The sequence below is a fragment of the Puntigrus tetrazona genome, chromosome 24 (assembly GCF_018831695.1).
Source record: "Puntigrus tetrazona isolate hp1 chromosome 24, ASM1883169v1, whole genome shotgun sequence".
Classification (NCBI taxonomy): Eukaryota; Metazoa; Chordata; class Actinopteri; order Cypriniformes; family Cyprinidae; genus Puntigrus; species Puntigrus tetrazona.
In genome coordinates this window covers 6065675-6092166 of record NC_056722.1, presented here as the reverse complement: position 1 = coordinate 6092166, position 26492 = coordinate 6065675, and the positions used below count along the sequence as shown (strand labels likewise).

At 39.0% G+C, this 26492-nt stretch overlaps 1 protein-coding gene across 1 annotated transcript in view; it reads left to right on the top strand.

Annotated features, from left to right (window-relative positions):
• Nucleotides 1–5350: 5350 nt before the first annotated feature.
• LOC122329398 (F-box/LRR-repeat protein 7-like) overlaps nt 5351–26492 on the top strand; it is a 23218-nt gene continuing 2076 nt past the window's right edge. The window contains exons 1-2 of the mRNA XM_043225599.1: nt 5351–5521; nt 25189–25782. Coding sequence (XP_043081534.1) covers nt 25203–25782 — 580 coding nt within the window. The 5' untranslated portion in view covers nt 5351–5521; nt 25189–25202. The remainder of the gene's footprint in view (nt 5522–25188; nt 25783–26492) is intronic.

Below are 26492 nucleotides of genomic sequence, written 5' to 3'. Positions count from 1 at the left end.
TATATATATATAACTAAATAAAATAAGCCCTCCTTAGCATTGGATCTGTACTGTATCTGCTGTTTTTGGCAAGTGATTGGTCACATGACCAATATTCTGAGTGCCCATGAAGCACATCCAGGAGGGGTTGTTTGAAATAAGCTACTTCTACTGGGATGAATGGAAATGCAAACATGTATCATACACTTTCTAGCCATGAGAAATAAGAGGAGTGATTGAGAAACTTGTCTGGTAACGGTAATCCTTCGTGTACCTTCACGAGCTGCCTCTAGAGCAGCACAGAATAGACGTTTTCGTGCCGTTCTGGTCCCAGAAGTAACGGCTGATGTTTACAAACAGTCTCGAGCTCCTCCACCCCGGTTCAGTCACGCCGTGCAGATGTGTGTACTTTACGTAGTTTTGAATAAAACTCAACACTCGTGGGTGTGTGAAACTGCTCACAGTCAGCTCTCTCTGGCTTTGTTTACATCAGCCATTAATATTAGTCTGGTGTGATTTGATCACGAGTGGTCTGTGCTCCTGAAAGCGATGCACTCCTCCTGGCTCCACTCGGGGTTTGATTTCGTGGGGAGGATTTCTGATTGCTTACTGCTTTAACTTCACCATAATCATAACGACTCAAACTGAATATGAATTTAATAAACCTGCTTCCTGATGCAGGTACCTGTGTGCCTTCAACGTGTTTGCATTGCAAGAATTGTGGGATTAAAAGGTTTATATCTCCTGATTCAAACTTTCTTTCTGTGAATAATAAACTTGCAGTCTTGGGAAAAAAGTTAGAATTGGGGGGAAAAACCCTCAACAACGACGACCCTTGATTCCATCAGTGCCAGAAACAGGCTTCCATGAATCCCAGAAATATGTGTTCAGATACAGAGTGTTTTTTCTTCTTCGGACCACCGTGATCTAAGCAGGTGCAAAGTATTTATGGAAATCATATTTATGTAAGTGCATTATTCAGAATGAACTTGCTCACTGAACTCTTTAAGCACAATATTGCACTCCGTTTCCTGCAACTGTACACAGCATTATAAGGCATTTAGTGCACGAATGTAAAGTTCAAACTGCTTAACTGTCTAATCAGAGCCAAGCGAATCATTCTGGCTAACAATCTTTACTGCGTATGAAATGCACAGATAAACTCCATGCATCTGGGTGTCTGCAGCTTAAGTGTGACCCCGATTTTGAATTTCTCTTCAGGCCTGGCAAAACCCTCCTTGTGTTTTGCATAAGCACAGGACAGGAAACATATGAAAGCTTTTGAGAAGTTGTTTTCCAGACCAGAAAACAATTATGTCTCCGTTCAGCCAACTCTGTTTCTGCTGCAGCTTACGGTGGTTTCAGCGATGTGTTCGTTAACCCCCCCCCGGAATCAACAGATGAATACGCATCCCTGTCTTTTAAGATAAGGACATAGATCCTTGAGAAAGACCCTGCATCAGTGTCTCAGTAATGGATGTGAATGGGTGCCGTCAGAATGAGAGTCTGATGAAAACATCACAATCATCCACAGCACTCCAGTCCATCTGGAGAAGACAAAGGCTGCGTGTTAGACCCTAAACTCAAACATTATATTATAATATGTTATATATATAGGTTATACCACATTTTGTTTGCAGATGCTATTGATATTTTAGTTTGCATTCATGCAATTTTTACAAATATGTTTCGTGGCATCATTTATCAACACAGAGCTTGTATTGTCTGTGAATGGATATAAATCACGTCAAATGCGGAAAGGTCCTTCTCATTTAGTCTCCATCTGGAATACTTAGGAGTATTAGAAATTTCCATCACGGAGGAAAAGAGCTCTAATATGACTTCTGGATTAGGGTCATTGGATCAAAAGCAGGACGGGCCACTCAGGCCGTGAGTGATGGACCGTTTGTGAAAATTCGAAGGAAATCTCTTTTGTCATTTCTCCCTTTACGTGACGGGAAATGGCTGCGCATGGGATGGCAAGCGACTGACAGCTTAATGATTCAGATTTATTTTCAGAGTGAAGCAGAGCTCTTTTCCTCCCAGTTTAGTAGGAGAAAATAGAGACTTTTGGATTTTCCAGCCGTCGTTTTTACAGGTCAGAGTTCAGATAAAGTTCGGCACCTGTCCGAAAGCAAAGGAGGATCACTAATCCAAGACGTTTACACAGAGAACAACTGAACTGCTGTACTGTTGGTTTCTGGTTGAATACCACGGTATCTATCAGCTGAGAGATCTCATGAACTTGTAGCATTCTCTTCCACACATTTAAAGATGTTTTGGGAAATGATGTATGTTCATAACTTGATCACGCAAATTAGGTGCATCATTGTCAAAATATGGTGATATTTAAGCATGACTTTAGCAGTCAATAGTCAAGAAACGTCATATTAATGGCATCTTTCCATGACTTAATAACAAAAAAGAAAATTAAATAAAAGTAAATTAAATGGTTTGGCTCCACAGCTTTAGTGCGAGATATAACAAGTGTGCTTAAAGGTTCTTTTAAATCGGCGTTGCATTGTTTAATGCTCAAATGAAAAATATTTATGGAAAAAATGTTTGATAATTGCATACTGATGATAGAGATATTACTGAAAATACTAGTAAATAGCATTAATGTTACAAATTTTACATCTTAAAAAAATAATTGCATGCTTAATATTAAATAAAATAAATGTGTGTGTTTACAGTGTATTATGTATATTTAAATTCACACATACAGTATATATTTACTTTTATTTTGGTTGCGATTAATCGTTTGAGAGCGCTAACTTTTTGTAGGTCTTAAAATCAACTTTTGGAGAATGACCAATGTTTGTGCTGAACATGCAAATAAGTCAGCGTATAGAATCATATCATATACTCTATACATTTTAGGCCACATTTGTATGCTATACATAATTCTTCAGTACCGAGTTGAGAAAATGGCCTGTAAAACGACACAAAAGCAGATCCTTCAGCAAATACTTGTGGTTTTAGCTCTTGATTCTGAGTAAGAACGCTGCAGAGTTTTAGCAGCAAAGTAATACAGTTTCATCATCCATTTTGATTAAACTGAAGACTTTAAGCTTGGTGAAAGCTTTGCCTAGCAACATCACAATAACAGCGTCCGTATCTGGTCATAATTCAAGGCGTGCAAAGCACATGGGGTCCATCTGACGGATGAGTCACATGAAGCAGATGTTCTGGCTCGCTGATGTCACCGCGCTCGATGCGGCTCACGTTATCCGGCCGCTTGTCCGTCGTGAGCGAGGCGATAAGAGTTCATCGAGTCATTCGATGCATCAGTGGTAATCTGACAGCTTGTTTGAAAGAGCTTCACACAACAGCTTTCCGGGGTGGACGTATGCTGCGTGTAAAGGGGCGTTCGCACGTATAGCCTCTTCATGCGTGTGTGAAAAGAGCGAGTTTATTCCTGTGTGTCGAGAGGAGCTTGTTTACCGGTGTTTGTGGGATGAAGCCGCTTGTGGTTCACGTTTATGACCTGACAGAGGATGACGTGCCATAAACCGCCCCAACCCTGCCAAACGAACACACACACACACCCATCTACAGGAAGCAAGACTTCAACTTCTTAATGGCTTGTTTCATGCCGTCAAAAGAAATATTGGTAAAAATGAGTCTGATATTCATCATATTTTGAAAGGGGTTTTTACTAGAAAGGCTGGGCTGGGGAAAAACCAACTGCTTAACAACTCATTGTTGGAGAATGCTGGTTAGGTATAGGTTTTGCTGGTTTATGCTGGTCATGTGCTGGCAAAGGGCCATCTTATACACGCATCCCAGCTTCAAAACACACCTAACCAGCATATGCTGTTTTTTTTTAGCAGGGTAGTGACTGTTACTAGAAATCATAGCAAGTAGGCCCACATCAGTTGGTTTCATAATGCCATCACGCTCAAATAACGTCTGCTAATACATCAGTTTGAGACTCAATTATTAGTGTCAGTAAGAAACTAGAAGCACTAGAGCTTGTTTCGTGCAGTTTGCATGCAAAAGACTCACTGCTTTTGGGGAATTGAGAAAATCTCTGTGTTTTAAGTAAGTCGGTAAGTGCACTACATTATGTTTTCAGAGTGATTTTCCTGTTGTTGAGTACATTTGGCCAACATCTCATGTTAAAAAGATGAAGTGCTGTGCGAAGGCTATTTAAGACTTCAGTTGCTAGACTGAGACATTCTTGTCCACCTCCTCAAATAGAGAAAACATTAAGCTCTACAGACAAAGAAAAACAAGCACAAGCCATCTCCATACATTTCCCTGCATATTCCTGAAACCGATAGATATGAAGAGTGACTAATAGCACTGATTTATAAATAAATTAATAAATAGGCGTGCGCTTTCTGCCTGACGATGATGATAAAAATGCTCGGTTATAAAGTAAGTCGGGTCGTTTTTTGCACTGAAGGTTGGCTTGCTCAGTTTACTCAAGAGTGTGAAGTTCACATGTTTTACTAAGAAGAAGCTATGTCCTGACCGCAGATCGAGAGATGTAACTCAACCACAAACATTTGCGAAGCTGTTTACAAATGCATGTTTGAATTATGATTTCAGGAAACGCAGAGTCGGCAGAATATGAACAATACGAAACATTGCTGTAAAAACAAAAACCCACTACCGTAGCTTATCAGAAACTAAAAGACAGAAAATATGTGGGAAATGCAATAATTCTCTACCATTTGTATTATTTCTTTTGCGTTAGGGGTATGTTTGCACACTGTGAGTCGTGCCAGCCAACATGGAAATTCATGCAAGTCAGGCACTTAACACCGGCTTGTTCCTGCGAACGGGGAACCATAATCTTAAGGGTGGTGGTAGTGTTGTTGATTTATGTCTAGATCTCCGTTCCAGGCTGTGAATGACCACACTTTTATAACAGCCTTCAGATCCACAAATGTGAAGTATCGAACTTATTCGGCCTCTTAAAAAAAAACCTCAAGCCGCCACGAATGGCCTCCGCTCTTTCTCTTGCACAGTGGCCAAAAATGTCCTAATGTGAGATAGATAAATCTGTCTTGGAGGATCTTAGCGAAATCTGCAGACTCTGCCAGCGTCGGAGATACTAAAGTAATTTCTTCCATCTATTGTTCCAGTCACGGATATTGTCTTGGCAGGAAGACGTAAACCGAAGGGTTTTGCTCAGCTTCAGTGCGTTCCTGATGAGCACTGAGTAATGAGTTCCTCTCGAAATCTTTAATCACGAAAAACCTCAGTCCTCGCTCTGGATTGGGAACAAGAGGAGTTTCCTTGCTTTCAGTAATGGTTCAGCAAGTGAATGAGCGACGGGGCCGAAATGTCCGATCCTACTTTTATTGCATCTGTTATAATATTGACGTTGCACCCCACCCTTCGGTGAAACTGCACACCGATGGCGCTCAAAATCATGCTCGAGCATGCTCACGAAAACAAGCTGTTTTGACGAAATGTTATTTCCTTCTGTCCCACGCAGGCAAGGCTAGCTCCAGTATCTCCTCCGATGTGAGCTCCAGCACTGATCATACGCCCACCAAAGCTCCCAAGAATGTGGCTACCAGTGAAGGTAAACCATCTGGTCTTCATTACCAGCCAAAATGCCTGCTTAACTCCCGTTCGGCCTTCCTTTCTGCCCTCTCTTTATGAAATGCTTAGCGTTTCGGAGCGAACTCGTGTGCTCGTAGGATAACCTGTAAATTGAAAACAAACTCGACGTTCCCATCAGAGCTAGCTCGTGGGCCGTTTGTCTTGTGAGCGAGCGGAGAGGAAAAAATCCCCAGGGCAGGTTAATATCTGGATATTAGCTGCAGGACCGCAGAACGTGTGTGGCTGTTTTTCTTAGGGGCTCTCTTGAAATTAGGAAAACATCATCGAGATGTTTTTACATCACGGCGGTGTGGATTGCACCCTTTGCATCCCTGTGCTGTACTGTAAAAACATCTCATAAAAAAAAAGACAGTAAATCTGTTAATCCCTGTGTGAGTTTCGCTTGGCGTAAACCTCGTAGATTCTCATGTACTACGCAGATATATTCCACGTATTAGATTACTTCACTGTTATTTTGTAACTTGATAGGACTAACCATTACGAGGTTCCCTTTGTGTTCCTTTCCATTACGGCTAACTATTTGACCCGTGTTGTTATATTTATCAGCGCGTGTTTAAACAAACTCCTTCATTTATTGGTTCCATAGCCTTTTTAACTTCATTAGCGTAAATCTTGTCTGTAAAAAACTTGTAAATATTTTTACTGTGTCTTTGGCGTGGGATCTCCGTCTGCTGGGTGCTGAGAACTGAGCTCAGCCATCACCTCGTCGCCAGCCGCATATGTATGCTGATGAAACGCTTATGCAACGTGTCTGTTTTTGTCTCGACTGTATAATGCTTTCAACCTGGTCTCATAAAAATATGCACTTTTTGTTCTATGTCTTTTTTAACGTACCTTACTGTACGTTTCGCCGCAGTTTCAAAGAGGAATGCCCACTGAGTGGTGCTAAAACGCAGATTCAATATGTGTACCCTGGCACATTTTTATTATGTTGATACAGGTATGTATTGCGGTGGTTCCCAATTAAAACATCCAGGGACTGTCGCTAAACGTCAATGCTCTATCTTGTTGGAAATATGCCAAATCCAACACTAAACCTACCCGATAGTGTTAACAAAAGCAAAACTGATATGAAAACACGTTTGTCGAATGCAACCGTGTCATTTTTTATTTTCTTTTACACAGATTTGTTGAATCGTAGTTGCACGGGATTTTTGGTGCAAGCTTGATTTCACAAATCTATGGTCTGTTTTCATTTCCATACACACTACGTCCAGAGCAGAGCAACAGTTTCCAAGGAAAGATGGCAAAGAAATTATATGTTTGTAGCTAGTTAAAGTTATTTATAAGTACTTAAAGTTAATAAAATTATTGACATGTTAATAGCTAGTTAAAAACATCCCACTGTTTTAACAGCAAACACAGATTTAAAAGTAACTCTATCGCCCTCTTGAGTACAGGAGGTTGTGTGTGTGTGTGTGTGTGTGTGTGTGTGTGTGTGTGTGTGTGCGTTTGCAATACATCAACTAGACATTTAGTCTAATTTACATCAATCTGTTCTTATTTTCATAGTGATGCGTGCTTAAATCTGACATTTAGTTTTAAAGTCAGTATGTGGTTGGGCCGTGCCACAGCTCCCTGGAAAGCGGTTTTCTAGGCTGGCACTGTTCTTGTTTCTCTGTTGTACCCACCCTGCTCGGGCTTCATGCCAGGGAAGTCGGGTCCAACTCCATATCGTCCCCAAATGGGGCGTCTGGTGTGTGTGCGAAAAAGAGTGAGCCAGGCGCTAATAGAGTGTGACCCGTGATTACGGTTGTAGTCGTAGTATTTCATAGTTTCTTGGCTCAGACAGGTGGAATAATGAATATCAACAAACATTTCACTAAGCAACGCCCGGCATTAATGAGGGCGACATGGTGTGCGTGTAAAGCTGCCAGTTCGAGCGGTTCAGCAGGGTAGCTTAAACATGAGGGAAATGAAAATGAGGTTAAACTCAATATTAAGAACCACGATTAGATGCCTAAGCTGTGCGGAAAACTTGGAAAGTCTCGTCTCCTAAACTTAACAAAGAAATAATGTGATCGCATAAAAAAAGTTGAAATGTTAAGCACACGGCGCTGGCCTTTATAACCGATAGTGAGCCAGAAAGAGAGCTGAGGTAGTTGCTAAGGAACTAGCCGCTGTTTAAAGTCAACATGAAACAGCGTTCGCAATGCGTTTATTTTTTATAACCTGAGTGAAACAGAATATTCAAGGAGATTAAAAAACAGGGTGGAACTTTGACTGGGTTGTAAAAAGATGGGTGTTAGTGCTAGATATATAGATATAGATACAGGTATGTGTATATATTCATATGTGATATAAATTATATGCACACATGTAAATATTTTCAAAATATATGCTACGTGTGTGTGTGTGTGTGTTATTCTGGATGCAATCAATTACGATTAATCATTTGGCAGCACCACTTTATTTTTTTATGTTTTTATACTGATGTGATTAATGACTAACCATAAAATAAGCTCAGTTTTGATTTCACATTAACTCTTCCAAAGACTGAAGGGTGATATCATTTTGAAAATGAATATCCTGCATATGCATTACAGAACAAATTCATTTAGCAGTAACATTCTTCAGTTAAAGCCTAGAGCTTTCATTGTAAAGCGTCTTCTGTTGTCTTTGGTGAATCTATATACACAAACACTCGAGCACAACGTAAAGACCTTGAATCGCTCTATATTTATGCCTTCAGGGAAGGATGAAATCCACTTGTGTGGGACGGCGCTTCCCACAGGATAACAAACACATGCGAGTGTGTCTGAAATGTCAGGATATTTTATATTGTCAGTCAGGATGTGTGCTTTCTCCAAGAATGGATATGCCACAAACACACAAAACGCCTGGATGAATGACAAAGTCTTGGCATTGTAAATGTCCAACTTATGCACAGTGGGAAATCAAATACGTGTATGTTATGGAGGCAGTTCACCATATTTTTGTAAAACATCCGTCTTCATTAATTGAGACAGAACTTGCTTTTATGGCTTCTGCTAAAAACATAATAAATATAAATTCCATGATTGCATTATATTTACAAGATCCCATGGTACTACAGGGTCTAAAATAAACACACAAGAGTCAAATACGCAAAATAAAGTCAATAAAGTGGAGTAGCTAACACAGCATTTTAAGGAATCACAATGTGAAAATTATAAACAAATCTTTTAGCCAAGTTAAAAAATAACAATACTGGTCATTTATTGTATGCCAACCCCGATCTAAGCTTTTAAACTACTCGAACTACTAAAAAAAAGGATTAATATATGTATACTTGAATGCATTTATACCAAATATCATTTCATGTCTCAAATGGATAATAATGCCCAGCTGAGCTTAACAAGGAACACATTGTGCTCTTAGCAGGAACACTTTCTTCTCTATTTATCATTGAGCGCTGAATGGCTTTCCGAAGTGTGGGAAAGTCTCGAACCAAACCATAAAATGCCCAAACCAAACCCCTGAAATGCTGAGAATGTCTTCTGCCAACCTTCCTCCCATCACTCATATAATTCAGGCCTCAAGGTCCATCATTTTTTGGACCTTGTTGAATGTAAAAAGGATAGCGCTCCTCTGAAAGACTTCTCGGATCCAGCGCCGTCCAGGTTTGGTAGCGAACGCACATTTCGAACACCTGCAGCCTTCATCTGTTTTCCACAATCTCCGAGGCATCTGGTCGTTCAGCTGGAAAGAGGAACGGTAGATAGACCACCCTCGCTCATCTGAACTTCAGGGGATATTTGAGAGTTTATTTCAAAGAACACCATGACGCTAATAAAACCTCTTTGAGCCTACAAAAGATAATGCTCAACGGAACATCTCAAATATCTTCCCATTATATGGAAAACATTTCAAAGTGGGGCGATTTTCTAGTGGAGGCCATCTTAAAAGGACTCCGCATTTTTCGAGATAAATACAACACAGATTTCTCAGCTTATGAATAGCTAAATTTAGCCGCTTACAAATGGTCGATATGAGAGAGGATTTCACGAGGTGCTTAGCTAAAGTAGTTAAAATGCTCACAGCTCTCCAGTCCACATTCCTTATTTGGGATGTGGTTCAAAATATACACTATAAGTTCAGGCCTGGCCTAGGAACGGTTGTCCCTGGATAGTTTTCTTTGGCTCTCCGTGTGTTTGAGGTGTGGTTTCACTACAGATTGTTCAAGGACGAATAACAAATTATGAGACCAGAGCTGTTAGCGCAGGAGGATTATTAACCCACTTTGTGGTGCCACTTGGTCAGTTTTCTTCAGAGAGGAATTAAACGTATTTTTCTGCCTCTTTCAAAGAGCCGTATTGAAGTTTTCTTTTTAGAGACTTAATGTACTGTGCAAACATACTGTAAATTTCAGAATTGAAAATTTCCTCCCTTGTCGAGCTGGACCGTTTATCGGAAATTTGGCTCAGTCACAGTGCTAATGGATAAATAAGCTACTGCTAGTCCTTAAAAAAAAACACAAAAAGATCCTTTTATTGATAATGTAACAAAAGGAGAGTAAGATGTTGTCAGATTTTCACACGCCAAGAGTGAGGTACTAAAAATAATACCATACCAAGTATAGTTCGAATCCATTAACATATTTATATGATAGTAAATCTAAAACATGTTTTGATGTTACTATTGGTGAGGATTGTATGATATTTGAATAACAGCGGTATTTTACGAAAGACTTTAAGTGTACTAGTAGTTGTAGCATAAAAATCAAATGTATTTCAAATACATTGGGCTCAGGTTGTTGTACATGTCTTTATATTTGTGGCGACCAACCACAATATCAAAACGATATACATGCAAAAATCAAAACGATTCATCACCGCATTTCTAAAGAAAATGTCTTGCAACGTCTTGCATGGTTATGTGCCTGATAAAGTAGCGTTTGTTGCTTTATGTTCAAACGATAAACTGTTTCTCCCGCTTTAAAGCACCTCCTGCTGGCAGAGAATAAATTAGCATTTTTAATTAATGCGTCTGATTTACGTACGATGCAACGTATTTTGCTTGCTATCAAAAAGAATCTACTCAAGAGGGACTCAAGCTGTTGTTACTGATTCTATTTGGACGTCTAACGGAAGTGGGCAAGCGCAGGAAGGTTTGTTGATTATGTTGCAGTTGAAGCTGTCTATATTGAGTGGTCCAATGCATTTCCAATACGATTGTTTTCGTTTGTTACTCTATTGATCATTCAAAGAGATTCAAATCTCTGTCACACACGGGCAGTAAAGTGTAAACCCTTCCATATTTGGGAATTTCCTTAGAACAAGTTTATCTCAAATAGATGGACTTTCTCTTCCTCGGACAGACGCATGGAAGAATTCCCAGAAGCACCCTCCTCCTGTGCCGCTTCTGCAGAAGCGATACAGTATGTGGACTCGTGTTTCTATCTCTCTGACCATGCTGCGAGGTCAACGGAGGTGAAGTTAAACAGTCCGAGGTCTGCAGTGCAGTCTGTCTCAAGCTTGCGAACTTCTAGATTACTAACATTCCCTCTTCATATTTTTCTCATCATACAGAATTGCACAATGTGCGAGGTGTCATTGTCAATCTTCTCTTGTGCAGATAATAGAAGCATGAGTGGAAATTTGTTATACTGGGCTTCAGAGACCTGCGCTGAGGAGTAATGGGGTTTTAAGTGAAGCCAAGTGACAGCACTGATTACTGATGGCCAGCACTAAATAACAGAAGATTGGACAGTTCAGCCCGAGTAAAACCTATTAATCAATTTCCCCCGATTCAGACCGGCTGCGCTGCCAAAGACTTTCAGCCTATTGCATGAAGAGATATGTGGGAGAGTACGGCAGATTTATTTAGCTGTGGATTAAATGGTACAATACCACAGTCAAATGTTGTAACTTTAACTTGGCGTGCAAGACTGTGTGGTTTATGCAGATGCTGTTTGGTATATCCATTTCTTTGTGACATTTCCTTCATATTTCATGGGGAACTGGCTACAGCTTTCTATGATGCAAACGATTTTTGAATCTACCTTCTGAGGGTTTATTGCTTATATTTTAAATGCTCCATTTCTTCAAAAACTGCACAATTTTCTTCACCCAGACAGAATTTTGATAAAAAAGTATGCACTTGTTATGTTTGCAGCGGACCAGCATTATTGCAAATGTCATTTAATATAGCAGTTCAAAAAACTAGAAGTTAATGTTGAGTAACTTACAATTTTGGACACGATAATTATCTCTCTCCATCAACGGAATGGGTTTTAATGCACGATCAAATCAAGTGAATTATTCAATGACTCATTACAGAGAAAGTTGCTGAATTTTTAACCACATACTTTTTGCTATGTCATTATATACATTTGATCTGTTTGTATAGAGAACAACAGTCATACCATATATTAAATCATGCTCTTTTTGATGTTATCTATAAATACAGCACACGCTGCTATATTTGTACTCTCTTTGCCTTTTTTTGTGGAACAGTTTCTATGTGTACATTCTTAAGAGCTGTCGAACGGACCCTGAAAAATCCGACGTCATAAATTCTACAAACATGCCTGCTGAAGTTGATGGAAAACAGATATTGAGGTTTCAGTCATGTTTACACAAGACAGTGAAAGACCACTCAATTATGGCTTTTTTTGTATACTGTGTATGTATTTTAAATTAAATGTGTTCATGTGCAAGGATAAATGAGCTTTCCATGTGGGTAATTAATCTGACACACACACACACACACACACACAAAAAGTTGACTAGCGACTATCCTGAGCAACGAAATGAAAGGCAGTACACCTTTGCACTTTTAAGAGTCTTTCAAATAATATCTGTCACTGAATATCTACTATACTATAAAGAAATATGAGCTTAGCATACCACAGTATAAGCACCTTTTTTGTATTCCTCTTAATTTTCTTCTGATGGACTACAGGTGTTGCAGATTCAGTTTCTCCACCTATGTCTACAGCGTCAGAAAATGTAAATTTGCTTTACTGCAAGTGCATAAAGCCTCAAAAAAGCTCATTAAGACGATACAGATTGAACAGACAGATCTCTTTTAATGTAATTCTTCTGACAGGATCATTTTCTTTAGGAAAATGGTCCTGGTTTGCGCTCACTCACTTTTTATTTCCTAGGGCAATGCTGACCTTTGCAGAGGGTAATCCTAATCGCTTAATAACATGTTATTGGGTGTTTCCATGCTTTATTGCACCAAGCAATTTCAAACTTAAAAGGATGCACACCCTTGTGTTGTTCCAGACCTGTATGTCTTGCTTTCTTCTGTAGAACACAAGGGAAGATATTTTAAGAAACTTCATAGCATCGAAAACCCTCTGACTTCCACTGTGTGAATAAAAACACTGAGACATGTTCTACAGAAGTAAAAAAGTCATGCAGGTTTGGAACAAGTAAATGATGACGGAACGTTCATTTTTAAGCGAACCAATCTCCAGGCAGCTGTCAGCTGTCAAGTTTGTATTATGAATGCTCTTGGCAGTGAAAAGTAAATGCTTCATTCAGTCAAAGTTGTGGTTTTGGCTCTGGTTCAGTTTGCACCTGGTTCAGTCAAGAATCAAATCTTATGTTCTCCGTTTCACCTAGACCCGTCTCAGTCGAGTAAAGAGTTGTGTTTGGGCTCTTCAAAGGAGGCACCCTGTTGGTATGAACTTCTCAATCATTAAAAACACAACTGTGAAAATATGTAACAACTTACCCTCTGACTGAACCGTCACACGAGCAGGAGCTGGGTTTTGACGGAGCCAACTTCAGGGCCTAACCCTTTCACAACGTATGATTCAACACCTCTGCATAGAGGAACGCAATTTCAACTGCGAGGTTCCTAAACAACAAATTTTTACGACGTGCTTGGGGATAATAGTTCATGGAATGTTGGAGCGTGGCTTTCTCTCTGGTTAAACCCGAATCTACGGACTGAATCTGGACAGCATAGCATTACCTCATCAATCCCTCTCTTTCCAAATCAGAGGGCTTAGTCAGTCAGCCCTCCAGATGTCCATGACCACATTACAGCAGTTGCCACAGTTTGCTTCTTGTCATAACTATATAGTGCAGGGGGCCTTCCCAGAACATCTTGCAACCCATTATGACTGTTTGTCCGTGATTTGTGCGATCTGCAAGCGTTTTACTGTGTCTGCTGTACACATGTCGGGTCGATGTCATTGAGTTTCAATCTTTGATATTCCAGGCATGGTGCTCGAACTTTTGATAGCCTGTATTTCAAGGTGCTAAACGATACTGCAGTGACATGATGGAAATCGGATGGAGTTTGAGGTGTTAAGTCAGTGATTAGGTGTAAAACGGTCCAGATCTGCTGGACTGGGACTTGACTGGTGAAATATTTCTTGGGAGGGATGTAAAACACAATAGTTTGGCGGTAGTGTTGCTTTTGCCCTAACATTACTGCTCCGTGTAAAGATCTATGAGCTGTGGAGAGGAGAATGGGACGGATCGAATGTCCTTGCAGCAGATTGTGTAGGCCTTGGAGGAGGTCCTTTGGGTATTTTTGTTTTTCTTTTTTTCGGTGAACTCTCCAGAAGGAGGACAAGCTCTGCTTGCACGTGCCCAGTAAAGACCCATTTCCCTCTGGAGTCTTCTCTGTTGAGATTATAAAGATGTTGACTGTGTTTCAGTGAAGCCTTCATTGAAGACCTTGGCGGTGGACAACTGCTTTTCTGTGTTTTTGTCTCGACATCCAATTATTAGCTCATACTCATTAAAGTCCTCAAATCATGCAATTTGTGATGAGGAGGTGTGCTATTTCTTCTCTAAATAATTACATTTGGCAAGGTGTACGACATAATTAACAGAAAAATCCCACTTGGTAGAAAGACCTGGAAATCCTGGATTGATGACCAGAAACAGAATGCCTTCAAATGTACAATTATTACAATGAGGTACAATTGTTGTTACCAGTGAAAATGCAGCTTCATTTAAATTAAACACTAAAACAGTAAAATAAATTAAAAGTCATACACTTAACCCAAATAACTGCCATCAATAGAAAGCTTATTTCAATAAATGAGTTTTAAGATGCTTAGGTTAATACACGGCTGATGATGAGGAGCTCAAAGTATGTGCAGGAGTGTAAATTTGAAGAAGATCAGAGAGATAAGAAGGAGCAAGATTATTGAGAGCTTTATAGGTAAGAAGAAATATATTGAAGTTGATAATGATATTTGACCATTCTTTGTAGATGGTGAACGGGTGAAATATGCCCTACAAGTGGGGATCTAGTAATAATTTGTGCACCTGAATTCTGTACCAACTGCAGCTTACGTAGGAAGTAGTTGTTGTTGTTAAAAAAGGACAGAGGCGGATTATATCTTTTTATTAATGGGAGTTTAAAAAGATTATTTACTATCAAGGGTGTCACCCACATTTTTTCCTGTAATGAAGAAGAAACTATAATCAACTGATCAACGGACACAGATAAGATTTTGCCAAATTTTACCTGTATGCTCCAAAAAGAATTGGTTTTCAAGAATTAATTTCAAGTCGACATATAAAGTTGGGTTCCATCTGCATAACAATCAAATGGATGGTAAATTTACTAAATATTTGTCCTAGAGGCAGTAAAAAAACAAAACAAAACAATAAACAGCAGAGGGCCCAAGACTGAACCCTGGGGAACACCTGCGGGAAGGTTTGGTGATTCAGATGAAACATTCTTGAGTTGCAAACAAACTGAGAACTGAGTGCGTCCAGAGAGATACGATCTAATCCAGGACAGACAGGTAGCTGTGATTCCTAAGGAGGCTAGCCTGTTTAGTAAGATGTTACGTGAGACTGTATTCAAGCAGGATACGTCCTGGCCGGAATCAGCTTTTTTGACTAACGCAACTTGAGCACTTACTTTAAACATACTCGACCTGTAAAGCAGTAAATTATAATTAATACAGTGATTTTGAGTTGTAGATTTTAGGCGGCGATGATGTAAAACAAGATTCAGCTCAAAGCAGAGTAAGCAATGTTTTTGTGTTGGTTTTGTGTTGTGTTGGTAATCAACATTTTGCCAGAAATGCTATAAGGTTTAACTTATGCTGAACCCGGGAATATTCCGTTAATGAGTTCATTTACTGTAGAAACGATTTTAAATCAGTGCTACACCTACCATTTATGTCCCAGACAATGTACTTCCCTCATTTTGAATAAGCACTGCGTCTTCGCCAATGTCAATTGAATACAGAATGGTAGAGTGTTTCTCACACTCTACCAACAGCTTTCATTTGGCAGCACCGCACATGTGGAAAGATCTGATGGAAAGGAACTCATCAGAAAAGCGCTGCTGATGTGGATCGTGTGTATTAAGCTACTGGCAGTGAAACACCGGCTGCCCTTCACACACTTGAGTCATCTTGGCTCCAGAGCTTTAACTCATCACCAGACTCCCTGAAGAATAACTTAACAGATATTTTACTGCTGCCTGGACCTTGGGAAAATTAGTTTTGTAGAGCCAAATTTAACCTCCCCCACTCTCTCTCCTTCATCATCTGCATTTTTTAATAATCACCACTGACTTGTTCTATTCCCTGCTCTATCATTCAGCTCTGCGTTCTGTGTTTCCTCACAGTGGGTGCAGGTGATAAGTTTCACAGAGAGTGTATTTAGTGCTGTTTGCGAAGGCTAGAATCACTATTATTATTGGTCACATTAAGGTTAGAGGTTTGTTATGAACCCTAACCTTAGGTAGTAAACCTTAACTTAATCTGCCCACAATGTTTGTGGTACTGACAAGATTGATAGGAGAAGTCTTTGGGTTGCTTTTCTAAGCAGTCAGACTAGTAGTTTTCGCCTGGAGGACAATAAAAAGGCTTGAAAAAAATCAATAGATGTCTTGTCTAGAGATTAGGAGCTTGATTTACAGAAATCGTCTTGGGAAAGAAGCTAATTTGTTTCTTAAGATAAATTCTATGAATTTGCATGAACGTTTGAAAGAGTGCAATTTATTCACGCATTCATTTATTATTGTTTCAAATTTGAAAAAAGAACACTAAAGACTTAAGGTTTCTTACCATTTTTGAAATTGACTTCTTTCTAAATCTGCCATCTATTATATAAGAATTAATCAAAAAAATACTGGTTGTTTTACAAAATGCTTGTAAATCTCTTGTTATGCTATTATTGTCATATATTGTATTCATACTTTAAAAAAAAAAAATCAACTCTTTCCGTTAGCATAGGTTTTGTGCTTCTTTTTGGAGCAGGCTGAACATAGGCCTCATTTATCAGAGCTTTATGATTATCATCATCATCTATCTAATCTAATAAACACTTCAGTTTTTAAGCGAAAAATACCGTAGATAATTTTGGTAATGTTCACTCAAATACCAAGGTCCAATTAATCGGTTTCAAAAACTCAAAAGCTGTACAAATTTGGTAGTAAAATTGCGTAATGAGAGGTCATTTGGCTGGTGTTATAGGGTGGAGGAAATCCATACAAAAAGTACAAAAACGGCATTGTGCTCTGTATGAAGTAAGTAAGCTGTAGTCCAATGTGCAAAACAATGTGTAAAACATTAAATAGCATTTTTGTGGAACAGAAAATCCTTTCCAGATCAAATTGACATGTAGCTCATGAATGTTCAAGTGCAACGATGTTCATTATCTTCAGCACTGAAAGCACACTGCAGTGCGTCCAATGATTAGCTAATGAATGATCACCTCGGCTTCTTTGAACGTTTTGATCGGCCCTGTTTTGTCCATCACTGGGGAATATCTTCATCCAAAAGGCCTCGCTGTGGTTTCCCACTTGAAATGCGCGAGCTTTGCTTTGTCCAAGTTGAAGAGCAGATGGTTAACCTGTTTCTCTGATATCTCATGCCTGTGGATTCCTCCACCATATGCAGACTTTGGCAGTTCACATCAAGGCCAGTCAGCTGGAAGAGATACAAGGCTAATTATACATTCAAAAACAGCTCGGAAAAAGCGGAGAAACGGGCCAAGTATGAAACATCATACGTGCTTCCGAAAACTGGCCCACAGATGAACGGTTTATAGGCAGATAGCATTGTACCAGGTTACTTCCTATAATGTTTAACGGCACTAAATATACAACACTTTTTCCAGGCCCGAAAGCTGTTTTGTCTGAATGGTTTTGGCTGCTCCTCTGTGTTTTGTCTAGCGTGTGTGTATTTGTTTTAGTTCTAAGTTTAGTCTACGGTTTGCAATTGGAATCGAACAGATAGTCCGGCTTTGATTACGATTCCAAATCCAACACTGCGAGTAAAGTTGATCTTAGTTTCTGGCCTCTAGGCTTTGGATCAAACAGGAGAAAGAATGTGAGGCCAGCCGCAATTCAATTGAAATTCATTTGGAAAAATGGACGCTGCTTGGCTTTATACGGAGCATTCCTTTGATCAGTGACACATGTAATCACAGCGTATTAACTGCTTATTTGCTCTCACCGGCTAGCAGTGGATCTAGTTTTAAGAGGCTTGTATTCATTAAGAACTGTAATAAATGTTGAAAAACTATTCATTTCTGAGTGTCCTAGAGTTAAATGCATTTAATAAGAAATTGGTCACTCTCTTCATTATACATCCCTGTCATTGTATTCTTCTACATTATACTGTTCAGTGCTTTGATGCAACCTGTGTTGTTAAAAACGCTATATAAATAAAAATGATTGATTGATTGATTGATTGAAATGCACTAGTATGCTATTAATCTAAGCAGTTCACTCTTGTTCATACTGTGTGAAGTATCGATTCATTCTAGCAAATCGGTTCTTTTAGATGATTCATGTAAATGAACGAATGCATATGCAAAAGTCTCTGCACTGCACTTTAGTTCTTATTTTTATGGCAAAATATTTAGTGAAATGTATCGTTTATTGCTGTTTTGTCTCCATAATAGTCCTTTCTCTCATCTGAAGCATTAAAATTAATGATTCATTCTAGTGAAATAATTGTCTTGAAGTCTCTGGGCTGCGTTTTATGTCAAAATATTTAGTTAAACTGTCTGTTTATTACTGTTTTCCATTCAAATATATTCAGTATTCTGGAGTAATATATACACACCAAATTATTATAGCTTGTATTAGTAATTATTAATACAATAATAACATTTGGTTTATTTGAATTTTGTTAATAAACTAATAAAACACTGTATATCGCCCAATTTGCATGTTAAGCATTTTAATACTTTTTTTATTGACTGAAATAAAGCTTATGTTAAATTAAATATAAATATAAATGTTAAATGAACCTAAACTAACTAAATAAATAATGCCTTTATGTTGAAGTAAAACTGAAATAAAAATCAAAGATAAATATAAATGTTAAAAAATATATAAAATGACAAAATAAAAATGACTATAATTATAATAAATTGTAATTAATACTGGAAATATAAAAATTAAACAATATCAAATTATATAGTTGCGTAAAATAGAACCAAAATAATACTGTAAACAGACACTTAAAAAGTTGCAAAGTCTGTTCAAAAGGTGCCAATATAAGTAAATGAGGTACCTTTTTTCTCAAGAATGTATTTCATATGGAGTTCTTTCTAAATATAGGTCATTTCAAATAGTCGAGTAAACTTTCAAGCATATATAAAGAACTTTGCTGAATTGCCTAAATGACCCACAGCGTAAAAGCACCGGAACGCTGTGCATTATGTCTTACGCACGTTTACAAGAGAGCGGTTCATTCAGCGTCAGCTCTCCACGGTCATCCCGAATAAGCTTGAGGTCAATACACTGCCTAAACAAAGGACACATCCATAAACACTGGATTCTAGCCAAAGTCTGCTCCATTATTTATGGAGTGCTTGAATAAACACATTGGGCTTGTGGGACCGATGGTCATCATCATGTTTTTTGTACAGGAATCCCAAGTATGAAAGCCAGCGCAATGCATTAGAGATGCAATCGAGTGGTTGGGATATTTGATGGGCAGTTTGGTAATGACCCATTACACCACAGCGGGAACCAAACCTCCTGGGACTCGCTCCAGCTGCGTGCACCAAATCCATCCATGCCGACTGTATTGCACGCTATGAACCGCAATAAGAATGGACCACCCAGAACCGCCGGTTGGGTTGCAGAGCAAAGCAGGGGATCTAGCGGCGAATTCCCTCGGTGCCGTTCTCCAATCCTTAATCTTCCACGGTGTTTTCCTCTTTAAGCCTGAAGCTGATTGAATCTGTGAGCCTCTGCCGGTTGCACCGAAGGTCACAGGAGGAGTAATTCAGAGCCCCTTCTGTAAAATTTGTTTACTTGGTCTGTCAACTTGTCCTGCAGTGGATTTTTAGTGCTGTTGGACAGCCAGCAGTTGCACAATCAAAACAGGCCCTGGTTTAATATATTGATATTATGCGAACAGCTCGGCCGGAGTGTATTTATAGAGCAAAAGTGGGAGCCGTTCCACAAATACCACAGTCGTCACAGACGTCCTGGAATAACAATCATAAGAAACGAATGCATCAGCATCATTGTGCCAGCTGTTGCAGTCTCCATTTATTCTGACTTTCCAAAAGAAACATGCTAATATGAACTAATAGATGAGACACTGGAAGAGATTATGATGTTAAAACCGATGCTATATTAGGGCTTTTAGGGTAAAGTGTGTGCTGCATTCTCAGTATGTGCCACAGGAGGTGCTGTAGTCAGCTTAGGTCTGTATCGTCTTTCTATGGTCAGCAGAAACCACTGATCTTTGATGTAATTGATGTCCGACCTCCATGATTCTGATCTGAAAGTAGAAAGGAAAATGTCTTGTAAATACCGTCATTGCTCAAATGCCCTGAATAAGAACAAGAACATAACAGATGCTTAGACATTCTCCGCAAGACAAAGTAATAACAACATTTTTAAAAACGACCCCATTCAAAAGTTTACATACCCTTGAATCTTATTAATGTGTATTGCTTCCTGGATGATCCATGACATTGTTGTTGGTCCTGAGCAGCTCAACAACCTGCTGTTCTTCAGACAAATCCTCCAGCTTTTCCAACATTTTCTGAACATTTAAACCCTTTCAAACATTGACCGTATGATTTTGATGTCCATCTTTCCACATGGAGGACGATTGTGGGACTCATACATAACAAATATCATAAACATTTTGAATTGTACGATTAGGGTAAATTTCTCTTTTTTAGTCTTATTATTTATGTAGCTTCTTAAGTGCAGTACTAAATGAAAAAATACGGTCTTTAAACATCGTCATCCTGTTCAAAAGTTTACACCCTCTGGTTCTTAATGCATTGTGTTGCTTTCTTGAGCATCAGTTAATGTATTTTAAAAAAAATACAGATGACATGAATTATTTTGGATCCAGTACTCGTATAATAAAAAAATGTGACGTTGTCACAGACTTATTTTGACCACGAAACTCCTATTTGGCCAGGCAAAGTTATATGACAAAGTGAACAAAAATAGTTTTGCTTTCGACGTGGCATTTAGGGGTGAAATAGACCGGAAGTCAATCATACTGTGTTTGTGTGCAGAAAACACTAGAAAATAGAAACAGGAAGCGTTACATCTGCATACTATGTTACTGTGTCCTCGTCGTACACTTTGAACTGGACGAGGCGTAGTGGATTGATTCTGTGATTTGAACCCAGTTTGTTTTTATTTGTCTTGGATTAGAACGTGGCCCCGGCTGAGTGTGTGTGTCTCTGCGAGGGTCTGGAGGGCTTTCGTGGAGCTGTCTTCTGTCAGGCCAAAGACATTTAGCTCCCTCGAGAGTGAGAGTCTGTGTATGTCATCATGACCTGGCCGTGAGTCAAACTGATCTCAGGTCAAGTCTGGAATACAAATCTCCTCGACTTACTGCACTTGCAAAACCATGCACACGCGCAAAAAGCAGAGGGCTTTGCGTGTCATTCATTCTCACATGAAGAAGAAGGGAAGGAGTCCGTCTGTCCCTGAACATGCTGTAAATCACTGGGGGATGACAGTCATGTGGATGACCACGGTCTCACTGTCTGGAGCACAAGCATTCAGAGCCAATTAAAGCCGTAATGTAATTCATCTGAAGACCAGCCCTTGGTACTGACTTTTATTAGAACTCATGGCATCTGATTCGCTGAACCAAAGTCAATGATATGCCCTTAAATAACCAATATACTGTACACTCTTAAAAATTATTTAATTTAGGCACCTTATAATGTCTAAATTATGTCTAAACATCTGAAGAACCTTTCAGTTTCGCAAAAGGTACCTTGTGGTCAAAGAATGTTCTTCAAATGATAAAAATAGGTAAAAAAAGAGAATGTTTCTTGAATGTCTGAATGGTGTTTGTCTTTGTGGAAGCACTTATGGATCAATGGCATGACACCCCCTACCCTGGATCTATTAATTAAATATTCATTAGAATGCAATAACATTAAAATGCATAATGCAGTTATATATACACATACATACATACATACATACATACATACATACACGCACATTGCTTAATACACCTTTTGTGTGATTACTGTGCTTTAAATGTCTGAGTTTTAGTTTAATTAAACACTTCATGTATAACGCATTATAAATAATATCATAATGCAGGCATTTCATAAATAACTATAACCACAGTTGAAATGCATTATAATTTTTGCAGATGCCTTTTTGCATCTGAAATTGGTTGAAATATACTTTCTAAAGGTGTAACGATGAATAGTTATTAATATAAAGTATTACAAAATGCAATGTAAGCTGAATTGCAGGGCATAATTAAAGCAAAATATACTTTCTTTTATACAATATTAATACCACAAAGGAGAACTAAGCCTCATTAAATAAACACGATTCTTTAAATGAGGGAGTTGAGGACGCTGCTCTCATGTTTTTTCATGGTACTTGTTACCTGGTTTCTTTCTTCCTGTGATAGTTTTGTTCTGATCCCTTGATGCATCCCCTGTTGGTGCATGCAGCTGAAGAAGCCAAGTCCGTAAATTAGAAATGCATCGTCCACATACTTTTGCCTATATAACGTATATTAAATTATTCTTGCAGTGCTTCTTCTGGAATAAAAAATAGACAGCGAAGACTGTTAATGTAGCGTTCGTGAATGCAATCGTGCAAAAAATGGCTTGCAGAGGAAAATTCTGCTTCGACTAATCCATCATGTCAGAGGGATCTGAGCCACCGAAGTTCCTTCCTAAAGAAAATTTCCTGTAGAAAAAGCATCACTTCACATAAACCCTCACTTCCTCAGAAGGACCGTCCTGAAGCTTAGCACAGAGCTATTAATCGAGAGTTTAGGGACGGGGATCCATGAATCCTAAAGACAGCCTTTGGAAATGTTTTGCTCCCATTCTCTCATCCTTTGTGCTCATTTTTGTGGAGGAGGCTTGACACGGACGTGAAATAGAGAGCAAGGGAAGACAAGAGCTTAATATAAACGTTTTCCCCCCTTAATATTTCTCCTCATTATCTTTCAGTTTATGACTGGCTTGTGAGCCAGTTTCCCAAACGGAAATCTATACACAGTAAAACCGCCCGGCCCCACACTGACCCAAGTGGAAAAGATTGTGATCAATCGTAAGTCAGTGGCGAGACTTTAGTTGCATAACTGCATTAAACTGTCCTTTTGTGATTTATACTTTATATAAACATATTTTATTTATATTTATATTTACATATAGCATGAATGAATCAAGGGGAATATTGCGTGAACTATAAATTTAAAACAAAGTAGATGGATTATGGTGCAGTCACACTAGTGAAACGCATTAGTCACTTTCCCAATTGCATAAATTCCAGTTGAAATGACCAGATTTTCTCCATGAAAATGGATGTAGTGGAGTGTAAAAGAAGATATTTTGAACAACATTGATAACCAAGCCCAGCTGAGTTCTATAATATGGAAAATAAATACTATGGATGTCAATGGCTACCGTCAACCCATTAGTTACCATCATTCTTCAAAACACCTTCTTTTGTGTTTAAAGAAAGAGAGAATTCTCGGTGAACTGTCCCTTTAAATGTAATGACGTGTATCATCTCAGTATGCATAAACTTTACGTTCCCGTATCGTGGGTTGTGAAAGGATAATATTTTGGTCCCCAACAACAGGTTGAGATGCATGCAAGGTCAAAAAACACGTTAATTTTATCATAATATGCATTTATTATGACCTTGTTTGTTCATAGACTCCTTCAGTGATTGGTCATTTCGACTCGAGATGAACTTCTAAAAACACCCTAAAATCTTGTGAATCCAAGGAAAAAAAAAAAAGAAAAAAAATTGGTTTTGAGAGGGTCGTATGTCACAAGTTGAGTGCAGTGCATTGTGGGATACATTACATCTTTGCTGAAGTTTTATACAAAGCAATTATGGTACACTGAGTCGAACCCATGACTTGGTAGTGCCTTGTTTTATAGCCCAATATTTGGAGCTGTCAGATTGAAAATAAAATACAGTCCTACAGTTGTGATGAGATCCAGCACAGAGCTCTTAAGCCATCTACCGTACCACCCTGACTTCGTCTTGATCTTTTCCAAATCAGTCAAACATCTGCGAAGAATGAAAGCTTCACCATTAATGCAGACTCAAGCGTGGCAAGCACTTCAAGTGCATTTGAGATAAACTTGACACTTTTATCAGCGTCCAATAACGAGATATCAGAAAGAGTTTTGAGAACAAAGAGCCCGAGAACGTCGCTTTCGTTAACACCATTTGTGCTCAAACCAGCTGATGGCTTCCATATTTGAGATCCTTTGAGCTTCTAGACATTTAATTCATTATCAGATTCTCTTCTAACAAAAATCAGGTTCTCTTGTACCTTTATATAGTAAGTTTCATTCATTCAAATCTTTATTTTGGATATAAGACAGCATTCAATAAACATTCTCATGTGAGAATACTGCAGTTTTTCTCAAGTCTAACATCATTTAATTTTAGATTTTTTGCTTTAGATTTTAATCTCAATCAAAAGTTTTTGAATGTTTTTAAAGAAATCTCTCCTGCTCACCAAGCATGCATTTATTTGACCCAAAATACAGCAAAAGCTGTTCAGTTTTAACATCATTACTTTACACAGTCCTTCACAATTAATTTTTTCTTTAGAATTCGAATTTATAAGTGTCTTCATTACTTTTGAACAAGTTAAGCCATCCTTGCTAAATAAAAGCACACACACTTTTAAATGTAAGTGTATAAGGTGTTATACCTCACTAACCATAACTAAATTAAACGGCACCCTCCTCCTACAGCTTCCCATTTATCATTTAACAAACTAAGTTACGATGCCTTTTTAATACCATTAACAAAAAGTTAAAGTAGATGTCACTAAACAATCAGCTGATCGACGGTGTTGAACTTCACATCACAAACAACTGAAGATACAATCAGAACTCAAGTCTGGAGCAGGAGAGAAGTTCACACTGCTCTTTTATAGCGGCACACTTCCTTGATGAGGTTCACCTGCAGACAATTAGCAAACAAGCAACGAGAGCACATGCACAGGTTACTGAGCCACAATAGCAAATCAGTATATTAGAATGATTTCTGAAGGATCATGTGACACTGAAATGATATAATGATGCTGGAAATCACAGAAATAAATTACATTGTGCAATATTTTCAAATATAAAGCAGTTACATTAAATAGTAAAAATATTTCAGAACATTACCGCTTTTGCTGTATTTTGGATCTTGGCGAGAAGAATTTTAACTGATCGAAAGACGTGATTGTTCTTTTTCTTCCAGATTCGGACCTGAGCATGAGGACTCTTAGCACTCCTAGTCCCGCTCTCATCCTGAAGTCAAACCCTCCTCAAACGGTCCCAAACGGCAATGAAACGTCTTCCCCGTTTTTTACCGTCACCGGTGAAACAGTGGCTCTGGTTCACCCTCCTCCAGGCTCTCGCTCACGGCCCTCCAGAGTCCCTCCGACCGCCCTCATCGACAGCCTGCCCGATCCCGTCTTACTCCAGGTGCTGTCCTACCTGTGCACCCCTCAGCTGTGCCGCTGCGCTCGGGTGAGCCGGCGCTGGTATAACCTGGCCTGGGACCCGCGGCTCTGGAGCAGCGTCCGTCTGACCGGAGAGCTGCTGAGCGCCGACCGGGCCCTCAAGGTGCTCACCCATCGCTTGTGTCAGGACACTCCTAACGTCTGTCTGACCCTGGAGAGGCTGGTGGTCAGCGGCTGCCGGAGGCTGTCGGACCGAGGGCTGCGTGTGGTCGCTCAGAGCTGCCCGGAACTGCGGCGTTTGGAGGTCGCAGGCTGCTATAACGTGTCCAACGAAGCAGTGTTTGACGTGGTCTCCCAGTGTCCTAACCTGGAACATCTAGACGTATCAGGTAATACGAACACGTGATCAAAGAATAGATCATTGAAAAGAGGTAGAAAATGAAGCCTATTTGAGGACCTGAGAGTCCTGGCTTGCAGACCTTTCCCGATCCCGCTGAATCGAACCCCTATATTGTCGTTGTACAAGTATAAATATTAGTTTAGTCTTTTGTAAATCCACGATCCAGGCGGAGATCAGAGCATGGGAGGATCCAACAAACGACAAACTATGAACAAACTGGCAATGGCTTACACAGAGTATTAGCTCTAGAAGAGGGAGAAACACTAAACACTACCCTGACAAAAAGATAAAACCCTGAACTAGGAGAGTGCTAAACGCAGATTGAGCAGGAACTGAATGCATTTTAAACTAACGAGGTGGGCAAACACAGGAACAATGGGGAACAAACACTTCAAAATAAGAGTCCACGAAAACAAAGACTGGGGAACATAGGCTGAAATCATTATCCATTATATATGATTTTTATTATATGTAATGTAAGTGCACTAAATCACTAAATAACTATGGTTTTGAAAAGGACTTAATTAACATTACGGTAATGAGAATTGGAGAAAAAAAATATTTGTAATAAATAAATAAAAAATAAGCTATTTATTTTTGGGGTGAAACATGGCCTCTAAATATTCTGAATAATAATCAGTCAAGAATATATAAGATAAGAGGAAAATATTTCACTTCAATTTGGAAAAGAGAATATAT